General features: G+C 34.0%; 1 protein-coding gene across 1 annotated transcript in view; it reads right to left on the bottom strand.

Annotated features, from left to right (window-relative positions):
• The window catches only part of LOC129223170 (hemicentin-2-like), a 160,548-nt gene extending 142,069 nt beyond the window's left edge, over positions 1-18,479 (bottom strand). Inside the window, exons 1-4 of the mRNA XM_054857736.1 lie at positions 18,383-18,479; positions 17,844-18,182; positions 12,271-12,381; positions 4,727-4,927 (exon numbers count right to left, since the gene is read on the bottom strand). Of these exons, the coding sequence (XP_054713711.1) occupies positions 4,727-4,927; positions 12,271-12,381; positions 17,844-18,182; positions 18,383-18,479 (748 nt within the window). The remainder of the gene's footprint in view (positions 1-4,726; positions 4,928-12,270; positions 12,382-17,843; positions 18,183-18,382) is intronic.
• Between the last annotated feature and the right edge of the window lie 451 nt (positions 18,480-18,930).

The following is an 18,930-nucleotide window of genomic DNA, read 5'->3' as shown; positions in this document are numbered from 1 at the left end:
GTGATATATTGCATTTGTATTGCTATCATCATGCACTTGAAATCGTACTGCAGAGTGTCTTTGAAGAAGTTCTTGCCTTTCTTATTTCTAGGCTCGATATTCCATTATTTAAGCGCTTCAAAATTCAAAAACTACACATACCACTTAATTTCTTCAAGAAGAATTTGATGACATATTATTGTTCGTAGAAAGCGGAATTAAGAAATATTACAGAGAATGCTCATAACGTGTAATAATATTTCTTGGTGATGTCCTCCCTCCTACAGCGATATGTTTTCGGCAACCTGGAGCTTATCTGTGAGCCAATGGGTGGCAAAAAGAATTTATTGTTTGAATATTTATATATTTAGGAAACAATTAAAATTGACCTTACATGAAGAGAATGCCCGTAAATAATGTTTTACAGTTAAATGTTGTATGAAGATATAGTTTATCGCAGCAACCCATTCTAGGCATTTTAAATTAATATAAAATCTAGCGTCTAAAAAACCTGCAGCGTACAAAATGATGACAAACTTGCAGCAAAAGCAGTGATTGAAAAATTCCTAAATAACTTATAGTACTTAGGGGATGAACTAGTAGCTTTGTCCGGAAAGGAATTAAATTTGAAGATAGGAAAAGATTACTTCAAAAAAATGCTTGCTGAATAGAAAGACGTGTCTGATGACTGTATAAAAAATTTTAGGAAACCGTAGATGATTTGGAATACTTTCTTAGTAAAGCTCTTCTTCTTTATAGAATTAATTACATGTCAATAAAACTGTTTGATAAGTTACAAACACCAAAAGATATTTTCCTATTTGATCCTGATTCATGGCAAAATGAAGGAAGCTATTTAAAGGGAAGAGATATCGTTAAAATGCTGAAAGTTGTGAATGATACAACTGAAAGAGGAGCACAATTAATCGAGGAATTTCACAATCAATTTACCAAATATGAGTCACAAAAGCAATTTAGTATTTTACAGACAGTCCAAGATTATCGGGAAAAAAATGCACACGATTGATATCCATTGAGAAAAGCGTACGATTAAGGTAAAGTTTCTATAGCACTATTTCATTCTTATTGAATGTAAAATCTTTAGACGATATGAAATAATTAAAAAAATTAATTTTAGCGCTACCTCGCTGTAAAAATATTATGCAAACATAGGAGAAACGATGTGCGGGGTCTGAAGTAAAAACTCGAAGATTTGTGAGAAAATTATCAAAAGTGTTAAAGTTCAACGGCCTAGGGGCACGTGTTATTATTGACTGATCGAGTTCAAATTTTGCACCGATTACTTTTTATTATAGTGTCACAAAACTAGGGGGCGTCACTTGTTGAATTCCGAATTTTGTTTTCCCATATGAATAAGGACCACCCTAATATATATATATATATTACCGTTAAAGTATACAATGCAGTTATTTTATAGAATACCTAGTTATTCCACGAAATAACTGATCGTGTCCGTTAAATTGTGTAATATGCTATTAATTTGACACTTTAGCTAGTTAGTCTATGAAATAACTAGGTATTCTATAAATTAACTTATGAGAGACAGTTAAAGTGTAAAATAAACAATTTATCTAAAATGAACTAACTATATATATAGGTATTCTATAAATAAACTAATGATATACAATTAAAATGAAAAAGAGCAATTTATCTAATTTATGCAACGTATAAATGGTATTTATGGAAACGTACCATAAAGTCATTTGTTACAACAAGTATTACTAAAATGACTTTGGAATTACAAAGCACATTATTTCTAAAACAAAAACATTTTTTTTGTTGACACGCTGGGTTTTACACGAACATTTTTTAAATGCCTGAACAGTACCTAAACTTTGAGCTGTAGCAACCGACCGGAACGATAATTCTACATCCGGTACATCTTCGATTTTAATTAATTTTGTTCACAGACACTGAACTGGGATCGGGAATATAATTGTTTTATGTGGCCGTTTCTTGAGCCCAATTGGAAAAATCCTTCTTCAGTTATTAATTGAAAAATTCGGTTAACCGGAAAGAACTGGTGCAAACACGCTAAAGAAGTTCTCTCCCTATGGCCCTTAATAGTTCATAAATGCAGTAGGGGTGGAAGGTAAAAGTATTTGTCGTGCTCGATTTATGACATAGATTATTTTACACTTTAACGGAGAGGATCAGTTATTCCATGAAATAACGGATTTCATACTTTAACCGTAACACACACACAAACAAACACACACACACACACACACACACACATATATATATATATATATATATATATATATATATCATATAGAGGTTTAAATGCTCGAGTGTGAATGAAATATTCTGAATGGTGTAATTAGCGAGGCAGAACTGAAATGGTGAAAATTGGTGAACATTAGCGATAAGGAGACCTGTTCATAAAACCCACACGTGACGCCGATGTTTCGTGCGTATCACCTGGAAAAAGAATGTTAAAGCACCGTCTCGTGCTCAAGAGAGCGTTAAGCACCGCGATTCTCATTAATATTAAACACCGCTCATGCATAACTATGAGACTGACAAAATTATGCTATTATATGTGTGCAAAGGTAGCCCGCTATCAGACTGGAAGGATGACAAAAATTCTGTCACAGGGACAAAGTTTTGAGACAGGGTAATTCATTTCGCTTCCGTCGAAAAATCGCGCGGGAAAGTTCTGCAGAAAAACAAGAGTTATGACTTCGAATATACATATTTATGCGACTGTGTATTTTTTATCTCATGGGAAATTTAGCATGTGTCATTTTGCCTGAATGTTGGAATGAACCTTGAAGCGTTTGAATTGCAATTTCATTCAATAGCGTTATGTGCCTCAAAGTGAAATTCATGCTGGTATTAGGAATGGAAAGATATGTGGCTTCCGATGAAATATGCCTCAATCTTCAAGGGAAGGAATTTATGTCGCATTAAAACCATTTTTAAAACAGCACACTTTGCAGAAAATAGACCTTTTCAGAAATTCTCCAAGTTAAGTATATTGACTACATTTTTTAGCTAATAAAAGAACATTTTAAGTTGAATTAATGTCTCATTTTTCTCGTCAAAGTATAAATCTCATGCTTTTGTGATAATCAGTCCTTTAAAAATAGCAACAAAAATAAACCAAAAAACGAAATGTAATTCAATTTTTTTTTGAACACATATTCAATTTTAAAATGTGGCATATTTTCACTGTAAATTTCAGTATTTCTTTATTTTCAAATATAGGTTGACTAGAGCTTGAAGATAATTAAATTTTTGTTGGTGATGAATTTGCTCCATTAACTTTTTCTTTCGTTAAGAATACTTTTATTTTATTTCATTTTCTTCCACACATTGAATTACGAAATCTTTAACTCGTGGTACTTGATTCTGGTGCTTGAAAATGCAGATAGTTTAGTTTTAAGTACATTCAGAAATTGTTTTTTGTTCAATTTATTCGGAGCAGTTTCCAATATCATTCCTGTTTATTATTTAACAGTTCACGAACAATACGGTGGATTTTTTTTAATGAAAAAAGTCGCTGGTGCTCATGTAAAATAATAATTGGCATGCAAATTATCCATCTCTCCAAAATTATATTCTAGTGCAGTTTTGCATCAAATGGAGTTCAGGTGACTCAATTTGGTGAAACAACTGGTAGTCCGAATTCTCGCGGTAATGACATCAGCAAATAGTAGAGCTACATGATAAAATGAATGTTAGCTGATGGGGAACGCACTAAGTTGCAAATGGCGAGAAGCTAAATCAGCAGTCATTGAAAAAAAAGTAACAATTTAAATATTCAACTTTCGATATGTATCTTAAGAAGTTTAAAGAGCACATATTATCTGTAAATTGCATCGGTAATTAATGTTCAAGTTTATCTTTAAATGAACATTTTTAAAACTACACTTTTAAAAATGTTTTTTTTTTTTAAATCTCGCATGTATATGTATATTTTTGTGTTATTCTGATTTCTTGCATATACATGAAACGCCTAGTTTTTCCCTAGAATAATACATTGAAAACAAGCGACGAAATCTACAATGGTATATGCTTGACTGGGGCAAAAAATAAAGCCTGAACGCATGTGAATTGCAAAACGACGACTGTATAAATATTGAGGGAAGATTATGTTTCGTTTTTGAACTATTTTATAAGCTAAGAGTAATCCAACATCCGATTAATATGGATAAAACTGCTCGACAAAATATTTGCTTCACATTTAAAAAGCTGAGATAAGTCGGAGGCATTAATGTTTCAATTTGATCGAAGTTTTAACCCAAAGGAAAGGATGGTTTTTGTCTGCGTTACATTGGATTTAATCGTACTGAAGAAGAATTAGATAAATAAAAGACATGTTGTTTTTCCCAGTAGATCTAAAGAAAAGATACACTAAATCTACATTCCACGCATTAGAATGACACGGAAAACAAATGGCGAATGACTAAATTGAAGCTCTGTTCTAAATCCATGAAAAGCTTTCTATCATGATGAGTGAAACGGGTTGGAAACATCCTGCTAGAACAAAGCGCTTATTTACTCTCAGCACAGGTTGTCTTTTAAGAAAAGTAGCGGAAGACACCAAAGGCAATGATTCTTTTTTTTTCTCAGAAGCTTTACTCTCTCTGCTTTATCATGTCTCTCGTAAGTACCTTTAAATCGAGATTGATTGCATGGAGTAAACTTCAGCCCGAGCTACATAAGAATATCCAAGGGAAACAAAAAAGTATTTTTATTGGAAAAGCATGCAACTTACGGTTCATGTCCACTGTGACAGAGGATACTGTTGGCTCAGATATATTATTATTAGAAGCTTGACAGTAGTATGCGCTGTGTAGATCATTTCTATCCAATGAATCTACCACTAGTTCGTTATGGACTACTTGGGAATGGACTTGATAGGAATCATCTAACAATATGGAGTCTTTCCACCACGTTACTGATGGAGAGGGCTTTCCTGGAAGAAAAATGGTGGGGATAAGAGACCGTATCATACACAATGTTTGAAGAGTCCTATGTTTGTGATATTGGGGAGAAGTAAAATCTAGGTTACATGACTTCCACAAAAAAATCATTGAGTATTTTTTTTATTCCATTTGATACGGTGTATTTGACCTTAATTGCATAAAAATATACAAAACATATATGGTACAAAAGTTCTTTAGACTCATGCATTTTTCTCATGCAATATTTAAAAAAAAAAATATCATTTTATTCCCATATTGCGGATACACCTGCAGACAGTAAATTAATTTTAAGCATAGGAAGTTTTATTTCACCCAAAGAAAATATTTCAGATTGTATAATAGCAAAAGAAAAGCTTATATCGCCTCCTGATGATAACAGTCCGGTGTCTTACTGCTTTGAGGCGATGATATGACAAGACAAATTTTAATTGTATTGTAGTCTTACAATAAAGAAACACTTAAGCACAATTTTATTTACAAAAAAGCATTATTTCAATGAAAACTAGTATCTGTACATGACGCTGAAACACTTATTACATGCATGAAATAGCTAAGAAAAAAATTTTTGGAAAATGTTTCGTTTGGTTTTTTCCCTATTTTTTAAGGGGAGAGGTGAGGGCCCATGACAAAGAGTTCCAACGCAGGCAGTTATAGGAAGCTTTGAGCTTTTAAATAATTGCTTTACAGTAATTTATAATACTTCAATAATTGTTCCCATTTCGAGAATAATTCCATTGAACAACGGTCGAATACTAATAAATAATGAGTTCATAGCTTATTTCAAAGTGTGATTTAAGTAGTCCATCTCATAGTAAAAATACTATTTTTTTAAAAATCGTAACCGAAATAATAAAAAAAACTCAATTTTTATTCACGTGTAGCAGGCACACATACAAAAAGTACGTATCTTTTAATCATGGGAAGTTTTTTCACTCCTGTAGAAAAAAAAATATATTATGCAGTTCAGATCATAAGCCATCAAGAGCAAAAATAAGTATTTTTTAACAAAAAAGAAAACAAAAATCTTTTAATTAACGAGCATAGAAGTAATTTTACTTGTCTTCATCATTTGAACAAAATTTAATTAAATTTTGGTATCTGAAAGGTTCATTTATTATAAACACTTGAAAATTAGGAAAAAAAAAACAGTTGACATATTAAGGTTCATTTTTGTTTTATTTTTCATTTTTTTAACAGCATTTCATTCATCAAATAAGAAAAACTGTTATATATATTTTTTTTATTTTTGGTTTTAATATTTTATTTTCAGTTGAGAAAATTGACGTACAGTACATTTTTCAAAATGATTTGACACTAAAATACTTTTAAACATCCTTTAATTCCCTCTATGCTCTTAGGATTCCAAAAATGTTCATTTTAAGGTAAAAATATTTTTTCAACATCACGTTGTACTTAGAAAAACTATAGGAAGATATGTATTACATGATTTATATAGTTATTTTAAAATATTAAAAAACAAAAACTCAGGCTAAGCAATTATAAAGAAAAAGTTCCATCCAGAGCTAAGGAAGACTATTTTCCCGAATACCAGCATTGACTTCCAACATCTGATCACTCTTTTCTTTAATAGCTGAGACTAAAATTAAAAAAAAAAAAAACACACCTTTCATTATTTAAAACTGATTTCTGAAAACAAAATATGCTTCTCGCCTATGATGAAATAGACACATAAAAATAAATAAACGAACAAATTATGTAGAAGCACATTTTAAACTGTATAGCTGATTTGTTAAAAAATATATATATTTATATGTTTCCAAAAATAGAGAAATGACAATGAAACCTCTAATATCTAGCTGTTTTTGTTTAATTTTGCCCGTTACTTCCTGAGATACAGTAATTACGTATAATGGAAAAAATGCGTGATTGCTCCACTCCCGTTGGAGGAAGTCGGGCCAAATTCAAATGTGCATCAAATGTGCAAAAAATTTCATTTGATTTTATGCAGTAGTTTTTGCTTTAGAGTGGCTACAAAAATAACAGTTACAAACTTACAGACACACAGACGGACTTAGCATCCGTTGAGATTTAAAATCTTTTACGAATTCACTACTTGTTTCTATGTGTTGGATGTGGAAGAAAGTAAAAAAAGCTAAAGCGGCAGTTTAAATATAAATTAAAATTTTAAAAGGATGACGTTTGCAAATCAACTAAAGAAAGTAACTCCTAAATCAAGAATGTATGTAGAAATTCAAGCTTTATAAAGATATACAAATGCAGAAAATATATTACTTACTAGCTTTTACTCGCTTCTTTGCTCGCGTTGATGTACAATTTCTCAATTAATTCAGAATTACGTGCAACAAAAGCAAGTATAAAATACTTATAATATAAAACTACACAAATAAAAATCTGGAAAACATATAGGGCCAGAGAAAAAAAAGTTTCCACGGGCAATTTTTAAAAACTTCTATTCGGATTAGGTAAACAGCTCTTCAACAACGTCCACAAAGACTTCAAGGAAATGTTTCAGGGAAATGTTGACTTCAACAAAGTCAAAGTTTTCCTGAAACTCCCGATCCTTGTCAGATGGAACCCGGAACTACGCAGGCTATCTAAATTATCGCATAGCTTCTTGTTAGGGAAAGGAGTAAAGATCGCATGACGCACGTCCCTCCTGAATAATCAAGGAGAAACACGACAAAAATTGTAAGTTCAACAATCCCAAAATAGCGTCCTCAGTCACTATAAATCCTAATTCAAATATAGTTCTTAAAAATTACTTTTAGAGTGAGATCATAAAATCTTTAGAATCCCTATCCAAAGAGCGACAGTTCCTAAATACCGTCAACGGTTCCGTTTAAAGTACCAAGACAATCGGAGTAAATCCCGTAAAAATCAGAGTAAGCACAACAGTTTTTGAAAATGTCAATTTAAATGAGGACAATAGTACATAAAACTTTGCCTTAGGGGAAGAAAACATTCCCTGAAACTCCTACTTGAATAACGGATCAGTGTTTTCAAATAACATCGAATTCCCACTAAACATTTCCTAAAGAAATAATTTTGAAATTCTTCATCCGAAAAAGTCTAACAGCATAAATGAAACACTCTTTAAAATCAGAACAATATTCCCCATAGTCCTCATTGAAAAAAGGACATTAGTCCCACAAAATCTTAATCATCATTATCAATTTAAAAAATGCATTAAACATTCCAGAAAAATTGGCAATTGCTCTAACGTATTTACTTTTACTCTTTTTTGGTGCAACTGCGCACGTAAGCAGCAACTGATACTTAAACTGAGTACTATTATTCGTTAGCAATGAAATTTAGAACCATTTTGTACTGCGTAACTCTTTCTTTACCACGAGTCGTATAAAGCTACCAGGAGAACAACTTGATCCTAAGTTAGTTCAGTAAATTACCGCCCATTAGGCAGGGCTAAAGCAGAAATACATGAAATACACCGCCAGCTCAGTCATTTCCAGCCGAGGACTGCAGTTTCGTGCTTATTAGCACTCATCAGCCCGGCATAGGAAAGTGACTGAGCTGGAGATGGAAAACCTCTTAAGGAAGACAAGAGTGCGAAACAAACTGGTAGCAAATATAGAATTAGCAGACCAGACGAGTGACCGAAGCAATGGTTCGGTTCAACTCGAAGATTGAACGCGAGGCAAGGTATATTCAGTAAATTACCGCCCATTAGCCAGGGCTAAAGCAGAAATACATGAAATACACCGCTAGCTCAGTCATTTCCAGCCGAGGACTGCAGTTTCGTGCTTATTAGCACTCACCAGCCCGGCATAGGAAAGTGACTGAGCTGGAGATGGAAAACCTCTTAAGGAAGCCAAGAGTGCGAAACAAACTGGTAGCTAATATAGAATTAGCAGACCAGACGAGTGACCGAAGCAATGGTTCGGTTCAACTCAAAGATTGAACGGGAGGCAAGGTATATTCAGTAAATTACCGCCCATTAGCCAGGGCTAAAGCAGAAATACATGAAATACACCGCCAGCTCAGTCATTTCCAGCCGAGGACTGCAGTTTCGTGCTTATTAGCACTCATCAGCCCGGCATAGGAAAGTGACTGAGCTGGAGATGGAGATGGAAAACCTTGTAAGGCTGCTTAAGCACAAAACTGCAATCCTCGGCTGGAAATGACTGAGCTGGCGGTGTATTTCATGTATTTCTGCTTTAGCCCTGGCTAATGGGCTGTAATTTACTGAATATACCTTACCTCGCGTTCAATCTTCGAGTTGAACCGAACCATTGCTTCGGTCACTCGTCTGGTCTGCTAACTCTATATTAGCTACCAGTTTGTTTCGCACCTCTTGGCTTCCTTAAGAGGTTTTCCATCTCCAGCTCAGTCAATTTCCTATGCCGGGCTAATGAGTGCTAATAAGCACGAAACTGCAGTCCTCGGCTGGAAATGACTGAGCTGGCGGTGTATTTCATGTATTTCTGCTTTAGCCCTGGCTAATGGGCGGTAATTTACCGAATATACCTTGCCTCGCGTTCAATCTTCGAGTTGAACCGAACCATTGCTTCGGTCACTCGTCTGGTCTGCTAACCTTTAGCCAACGGCGGTACATATGCTGTACCGACAAAAAGTGCTCTCTTCCTACGGCTGTGGTACAACGTCTGTACCAGTCCTTTCCTTCCCCCTCCAGTTACTTCCCGCAGTTGATAATCCTTTCACACACGCCTACGCAGGGAGAAAATGAATGAAACGCACAACACCCCTTTTGGGGGTCTGTCAATCAGAGGCGTTTGGCATAGTTTTGTTCCCAGTGAAGGAATGTGTGGCGAAGTTTCGAAAAAGAGGGGAGAAAGTTAAGCAGAAGTAAAATACTTGAAGGAAAGAAAAATTTTTGATAGCCTTTTTCTGTTTAATAACCCAATAGTAAGGCTTCCTATAATTAATAACAGCATATTTTACTGAGTACAAAACACCTATTTAGTTTAAGCAGTGTAGATATTTAGGGAGCAGAGCGCAAGAAACATCATTCTCCAAAATATTTCTTTTGTTATGGTTTTATAAAAATAATTAAACACTTGAAAAGCATATCTTATTTTGCTAACTTTTCGAAAATGAATATCATGCTGAATAAGAAACAACTAATCAATTTGCGATTTGCCACGTTTCATTTATTTCTTTATTTACATTTTAACTGAAAATTATTTGTAATACCGTTTCAACAAAACATGGAAAACATTCTAAAATCAATTGAAAGAGAGGTTCAATTAAGAATCTGTGTCGTGAATCTTTTGGTTTGAAAATTCAAAGTTAGACTAAATGCTCATTTTTTTTTTTTTTAATAAAAAGAGTCACTAGCACAGCCAGAATTATCTTCTGGAGGGGGTTTTCTGTTCAAAACGAGCCTTTTCATATGTGAAAGTTATTGCACTAGGGATGGCAAGAATGTTAAAATCAAAGGCTCTGAGGGGTGTTTCCCCCCCCCCTTCGCTATGCCTCAAAATCTATCTAATTGATCACTTATTGAGTGAAAAGCATAAAAACTTAATTTTGATATTTTAGAAAATATAAATGTATTTCCTTGATATTTTGTCTATAGCGAATATTATTTCAGTAGAAAGTCAAAAGGACTAAGTATATGCTGAATGAAACAAAATAAGTATGGTACACCAGGGCACGTTTACGAGGATTTTTTTTCGCTGAATTTTTTAATTTTATGGTTCAACTTAGGAATTCTTAAACGTTATGGCCTTATAAAGCAGTTAATAAAGTATAAATTTGAGCATTCAGTTTTCCCCCTGTTTGTATTTAAGGGGCTTAAAATGTTAATTTTTAAGTCAAAGTCGGTTGCTCCTCTTTCTTCCTTGCGCAAAAAAAAAAAAAAAAAAAAAAAAAAAAAGAGGTTAAGTGAAAAGATTTATAAGAGCACCTGATATATCTTACTCAGTTTTCAATGAGAGTTTTTCAATGAGAGTCTAATGTCTGTTTATTTTTTTTTCTGTTAATTAATTCTTACATTTGGAACTGTTTATGCCAGTAAAAAATGGAAGAAAGAGGTTGGTTTTCTGTTTACTCATGCGTATTTTTTTTTTTACTTATCTTCTCTTACTCACAAATAACAACGTACTGGGTAGTGAAAATGTATTATAAAGATAGTACATAAATAGGAAATGTTGAAAAGAGGAAAGACTTGGAATCTAAAACAAATTTGCCCAGATATTTTTCTTGTGCATTGTGAAGGGAGCGGAACTTAATCCTTCAACAATTACTAGAGGTATTTCAACCACAATTAGAAGAAAGACTGAATGGGGATATCAGGGGATTTGTAGGCTGTCTCTCCATATTATCTCACTCGACAGTGATTGACTTTGAAACGCCAGCTTCATATACAAAAAAGGGTGCCTTGCATGCTCTAAAAGATAGATAAGCGCTAACGTTCTTTATGTAAATGAATACGGTGTTCAAGCATATTCCGCTTGCACCTGCTCAGAAAAGCAAAGCAAGGAATTGTTCGCTATTATTGTGGATTCTTTCTTGGACACACGTATTAGTGTCATCATTTTTCTGAATAGCCAAGCTGAAAAGCAAAGTTGCCTCCCTTGAATCTAAGGTATTCTACATTGTATTTACAATGGCTTTGGTCTCAGTTGAACGCTATTTACCTCCGCATTTTAGCGCACAGATAAGGACATCTGGCATTTATTGAATCCAGTGGTCTACCTCACAAATAGAGTTTGATATTTATTATTTTGTTGTCGTTAGCCTTAGGTTAGATGAGAAGCGTTATTTCAGTGATTTCAATTTTAAAACAGAACCAAATATACTTACAGAAAATCTAAACCTAGAGAACCTCATAAGGAACAAGGAGGCAAAAAAAATATTTTCAAACCATTGAATAAGTGATAACTAGCCAAGTATAGTGTCCCACTATAGTAACCCTGTATTGCGGAGAGCTCAGCGGTCGAAGTGGACATCGCCCCCATTATGCTGTCCTATTCGGGGGGGAAGGAACTAAGAAAGCTTTGAGCCGTAGGGAGAGGGAAAAGATAAATGTATAGTTCCCGTAGCCTAAAGGCTAATTCTATATTAGCTACCAGTTTGTTTCGCACTCTTGGCTTCCTTAAGAGGTTTCCCATCTCCAGCTCAGTCACTGTCCTATGCCGGGCTGATGAGTGCTAATAAGCACGAAACTGCAGTCCTCGGCTGGAAATGACTGAGCTGGCGGTGTATTTCATGTACCTAAGTTAATTGTTCACCTAAACTGGAAAGACAACCCCATCCCTACAGACTATTCCAGCATTAAAAACAAAACCCACTAATAATAAAAATATAAGATACGTAAAGTAAATGAATTATCTGCTTACTGCCTTAATCAAAAATATCAATGTCTTACCTCCTTCAACTTCACAAGAGAGTACTAGTCTTGAACCCAGATTATGAGGTCCTGTGACTCGTTGTAGAGTTCCACCACTGGAATCTTTTATTGTTGGCTTCTTTGGAGGAACTAAAATATCAAATAACATGTAAGTAAAACGATAGACATTTATGCTCATCTTCAAAATCAAAAACCTGTTCAGTGAGAACGTATGCCAAGAAAAAGCTTTTAGAATATAGGTACACTGTTAAAAATTCAGGAAACTTTTATGGTAAATATTACTGTAAAATGTAGTGTTTACAGTACAGAAAAAAATTACAGCAAATTGTACCGAAGAAAATATACGATTGCAGCGCCAATTGATACACAACGTGACTTACAGTGTAAAGCATATAACACCGTATTTCCCTTACTCGATGCGTCCCAACTCGTATCGTGGGCAGCAAAGCCGCCTGCTATTTTGAAGGTCCCGAGATCGAACCTGCAGTTCGAATTTTGAGTTTTTTAACTCTCGCTTATTCTACTGTAAAATTTTACAGTAAAATAGGATTTAAGGTAATAGTTACTGGCAACATGGATGCCAGTATTTTTTACCGTAAAGTTTTAGGAACTTTTTTAACAGTGTAGTAATCTTATAGCCCGTTTTTTAGTACTGATCTATGTAACCTATCCTTTTTTTATAATACAATAAATCTATTGTTTCTCCATTATTATTAATTTATGCGTATCTCATATAGTCTTCAGTCAGATTGTCGTTTTAGCTAATAATTTTAAGCCGAATAGTTGAGGTTCGAATGCGAGGTGTGGGCAGAAATACTTCATTTGCAAGATAAAAAACGGTCATTTCCGAACCATCCTGATAGCGATAAGTGCATGATAGTCGAAACTAAAAAATAAAACTGCTTTATCCCTCATTATAGCTTATCCAATAGGACTGATATGTTTTTAAGTAGACCTTGGTTTAGCTTTGTATTTTTTAAGAGCCTCATTCATAAGCTTAATATTTTTCTACATAAAACTGGTTTAAAACATATATATATTACAAAAGTTTAAAAGCATCAAAAATAAACAATTTATATAAAAAGTATAAGAAAAATTAAGATTCTTACTTGACTAAACGAACAATTGCAAAACTGCGGTACTACAATGTAATGTGTGAAAATTGTGCACACTGAAATGAATATTAATGAAGGTATATATTTTGCCATTTTCCGTTTATGTAAAACAAGTTTGTTCTTAAAGTCGGAATTCCAATTCCAATCAGATTTCTTACAAAATTCCGGGCTCAAAATTTAACACCTCTGTAAACATTTACCACTTCATTTATATTCCAGGATCTTATTGGCATGAAAACTATTTATAAGTTTTCGCTTATAAGTCGACAACAAAAAACTTTCAAATGAAATATGTATTCAAAAAAGTAAGGAAGATTTTACAACTACTGTTAAGTTTTATTCTGTTTAATGGCGTATTTGTTGGTGAGATAAAAAATACTCGTTGAATTTATTCATTGGAATATTTTAAAAATTTATCATCACTCACAGTTATTGTTTTGGAACTTTTAATTTCAATTTTATCTCACAGTCAACATGACAGGAAATGTACCTTAGTTATTACTCGGATTACGCTTTAATACAGGTTGTAGATTAATGTTAAAATAAGTTGGATACAAACATTTCTGGGTCACTAAGAGGAAAATTATGAAAAAATACCTAAATATTATGTACTCATATTCCAAAATGTTTTACTAATATCATTTTTTCTATTCAAAAGCATAATATAATACTGTATAGCAATCTTGAAAATTAAATTCACTTTGAAGTAGCAATAATGAAAGTATTGCATGCATACACGAAGGAAAAGCTTGTCAATAAAATGCAAGGCTAGTAAAAATATGTGCCATTTTTCGTTGTTTTGAACAACGTTTCCATGTGTTAAACGATGCGTTTCGAACTGATGCAGATTAGGCCAGGTACTATTTTTCTAGAACATCGAAAGATGGTTTGAAATTGTATGCACCCAAACCTGTTTTTATGCGGTGGATACGAACCGCAGAAAACAAATCGCACTAAAAAAAAATCGTTCGCAACTTCACGGATAGCTGTAAAAAGCTGTTTTCGCAGTACAGTAAAAAAATATTTTTAATGCGGCGGACAGGAACCGCATAAAAAAAGTCTCACATAGAAAATAACCCAAAAACTTACGAAATAACTAGGAACTACGTCTTTAAAAGAAATCAAAATAAAAAAAAGTGATAACAATTTTGCCGAATCGTCGGAAAAAAAATCCCGAATAAGGAGATTTTTGGGAGTTCGCTGTAAACTCCCATCGGGGGGGGGGGGGGGGGGGCTCTGTCGTAACTTAAAGATACTACCTTGTCCTCGTTTTATGAAAAAAATCGTCAATTGAATCTCAATCTCATTAAACATTTCATGTACCGCCAAAAAAAAAAAAAAAAAACACCCTTGCGTTAAAAAAAAAACTGCACAATAACAGGTTTGAGTGTATTATATTTTTAAGGAAGAATAGTATTTCATTGTCTTTAGAATTTCGTTTTTGCACGTGTTGCAAACTGTTTTGAAGCAACCAACTAATTGCTTCTTACTCTTCGTTAACCACAGTTGAGGTTCCTTTCATTTTTGGACTTCTGCGAGCGTCGCCGTCCACCTACCCTTGCAGGGGGTCACGGGAATAAAGTTGATTCCGGAGGACAGGCGCCATTTGTAGAAACAAAAAGCCCGACGAGTAAGATCCTATCGTAACTCATGATTGAGAAAAATATAATTTGAAGTCAAGACGTCGAAATTCAAATATTTTTTAACGCATAATTGAGCCATCTCAAGATATTTATGCAATGAGAAAATCCTTTTTAGGAAAGAGTTTACATGAAAAATAACTATAGACCGTTATAATTCGAAAAACAAACTCCTAACTTAGAGTTCCTTGAGTTGCATAAGAAGATTGTCTAAACTTCGTACAACAAACTTGTTTTTATTTAGTCTGGATTCATTAAAGTGAACAGTCAGCTTTTACTTTTTAAAGGTGATTAATATTGAATAATAATAATTATTTTTTATGTTAAAAAAATAACCCATATTTAATGAGCATGAAAATATTATTAAAATGAACATATTTTTAACATTTGTATATATTTATTGTCACATTTTAGAATTGAAAACATAAAAGACTGAAATGAATATTCACTGCAAAATATAACAAGAAACTAAATATTTTAAACAAATAAATTATCATATTTGATGAGACAGAACACTGCTCAAGAGACAGCGATGAGTGATAACGTAGTATGACAACTTCGGAAGAGGAATCGGAAGTAGTTTTTAAAATTCCGATACTCCTCAAAGTGTGACATTTTATCTGATTGATTTCCGATACATCGAAGTGTATAGGGAAAAGAAGGTTGTATAGATTATTATTCAATCAATAGCAAAAAACAGCTTTTTCTTTTATACACTGATGGACAAATGCTAAGGACGGATCCCAATTTGTTATGTAGCGCGTAAAAAAAGTAAGTGTAATTCGATGCCAAGTGAAAAAAACTAATACCAGAACTCTAGAACATTGCAATGAGGATAATTTATTGTGCTCTGAAATCTAAAAGGCGTTGAAAAGTGTTCAGAGGACAAAGCGGTCATTTTCGGCTGACTACGAAAAAGTGAAAAATGTAATTACCGCCCCCGGGCGTTTCGGCGTAAGATGTCCATATCGGATATGGTTACCATAGAGAGCGATGCAAGCTTCTACACGTCATGTGATGCTTTACACATTATTATCCAGTAGCTGTTGGGGTTTTTTATCCCATTCTTCTGTCAGTCACGGATAAGGGTGTCCTTGCTTATTAGAGGGCGTTGATGACCAGCAAGACTGCTCCCGAAAGCATCACAAATATTTTCAATATGATTCATATTTATAGAACGTGCTGGCCATCTGATGGGTTGACTATTTTGATTGAGCTAGACACTTCTGGTCTGCGATTGTTATATGAAATATTGCGTTGCCATCCATGAAAATAAATTGGTCACAACACCACGGAACATGTGAACATGAGACAGCAGAATAACATTATGTATCGTCAGCCGTTATATTCTTGTTCGAAAGCACATGAGCGACGTACGGCCATTGATCATAATCCTGCTCATACCATGACACAGCTTGTAGGATACTAGTCCTTTTCTATTCTGTTTTCCGGCTGCTGTACTTTCATGCCACGTTAGTTGTCGTTCACAATTAGACGGCAGATTGACCCTGCTTTCATCCAAGAATAGTACACAAGCTCAGTCGACTTCTCTCCAATTGCGATGCTGAAGACATCCTTACAAACGAGCACAACACTGACTTGTAGACAATGGGATGTACAAAACAAGCTGATGGGCGTATAGTCTTACTGCATGCAAACGTCTGGCTACAGTTTTTCGGGATATTTTCTTGCTAGTAGAAGCAGGTAACTGCTTTGTTACCTTCCTTTTCGTTGCTAGCACTAATTACCAATATTCTGCTGACGTCGTATTGCTTACACAACCTCCTTCGTGACATTTGCTACTCATTCCACTTGTTTGAAATGATTTCCAAGGTCTAGAAACAACCCTGTGGCTGACGTTGAACTCCCTGGCAACAACTAAATTTTTCTGCCTTTTTCGATGTTGCCAACCACACGGCCACCCATAAAATCATTTCAGGGATGTCAGGAAGACATACCAAAAATGCAACTTCGTCAATTAATTCTTTCCCGTCAAACTTTGCCTATGAACAACAATGTTCATCACGCGCCAAATCGTTTATATCGCTTTTCAGGGCTATCACGTGACGAGCAACGTCGTGAATCTAAAATTTTCAAATCAAAACACGTCTTACTCTGTCCCGAACTTATGCTAATTTCCATATTTCCTTGCCTTCCATTTTGTGGTTGCTAACGCTGCTATTGCCATCCGTCCATAGCAATTGTCCACCAGTGTATGTTTCTAAGTGAAATTTAAAAAAATAGCTCTTTAGCCTAACTGCTTATGGCATTAATGTAAATTTTGACAGCTTAAATTCAAATTATGTTTATATCAATCGCTAACTGCGAAATCACCCTACTCGTTGGGTTTCTTGTTTCTACGAATGGAATGGAAATGGCCTACTTAAGCCTGTGTTTCATAAAATTGGATATATGAGGCATTTTTTTATTTTTTGTTTTGCTTCACATGTAGCTGCGCTGGTCTCTTGTTCTAAGAGGGTCCTAATAAATGAGGTCTTTGCCTAATACAATAATATTTTGTCTTCGGAACTTTGATCTTCAAGCGACGATCAAGGCTTAAAAATAAATATAGCTTCAGTTAACAACAATATTAAAAATTTTTATGAGGTATCATGCAACTTATCCTAATGTTATTAGGCAGATTTAGTTTAATATCTGTTATTTATGTTTGTGGTATTGCCAAAAAATAATTTATGCATTTGCAATCTATACGTTAATGGTAGTCTGATGTTTAATATCCTTTATCTTAGCACAACAGTCCTATCCAATTTTTTAATTGACATGGTTATATCAGATAAACACAGCTATACTTTGAAATCAAAATGCTTCTACTTACTTATAATTTCTAAAATAACTAATGAATTTCTAGATCGGGCAATTTTAAAGTCAACTCTACACCTGTATTCGCCCTCATCTTCAGCCTTTAGCTTTTCAAGCTTAAGCATTGTAGGATGTGTAGACATATCCAAGTACGCTCGGCCCATTATTTCTTGACCAGGAGCATGCTTAGCTTGGTAAAGTCCTCTTCTTCTAGAATCTAAACTGTACAAAGGTGTGGTACTTTCGTCTTTGTACCATAGCACTAGGGCGACTTCGTCATCTGGTGAGGGTGGTGTGATGTCGCATTGTAGATCTACTTTGCCACCTTCGACAGCTAACACAGTTTCGATTTTTTCTGAAAAGAAAAAACACGTTATTTTTCTGTCACTATTTTTAGAAACAGTTTTAAACATGATTAATAAGTGGCAGTTTGGTATACATGGTAATTAAAGAAAAACATGTTAGATACAATGCTATTAAGGCTGCTACGACTCTCAGCAAGTCCAACAGTAAGGTAATCACACCGGCAGTGGCCAGTGCTTCAGAGAGCTTTACTACTGTCCACTTCAAGGTTTATATTTGAAAATAAGACTTCAGGTTTCCCAATGGTTTTCCCATACCTCCTGCACGTTTGATGCACTTTTGAAGCCATTGGGAGACCTTTAATCCATTTTTTCAAATATAATCCTTAAAATGGCAACTACTGAAACACTAGAAACTACCGGTTTGTTTACCCTAATCAGCAAATAACAAGTGAAAAGCTGGCAACTAGAGCAGAAAAATATGGTAAAATTAGAAAAATTATAAACAATATTTTAATTAATTCTTTTTAGAAATTACTTCTGTAAAATATATTTTTTTACGTCTTTAAAGATAATTATATTATGCGACAAAAAAAAAATCAATTTCGTTATTCAATCATATTTTAAAACTAGATGACTGATGAAATTACAAATTATTTCAAACAATTTTTTTCTTACTTAATGTTTAGAAATACTTCACTTTAAAGCTTTAGGTATAATTTGAAGCCTTCAGTAAATGCCCATAAAATTTCTTTAGCACACTTAGTAATTATATTTGAAAGCAATGACTTGTTATGTTAA

Source organism: Uloborus diversus, chromosome 5, assembly GCF_026930045.1.
Source record: "Uloborus diversus isolate 005 chromosome 5, Udiv.v.3.1, whole genome shotgun sequence".
Classification (NCBI taxonomy): domain Eukaryota; kingdom Metazoa; phylum Arthropoda; class Arachnida; order Araneae; family Uloboridae; genus Uloborus; species Uloborus diversus.
This window is presented reverse-complemented; position numbering and strand designations above follow the sequence as displayed.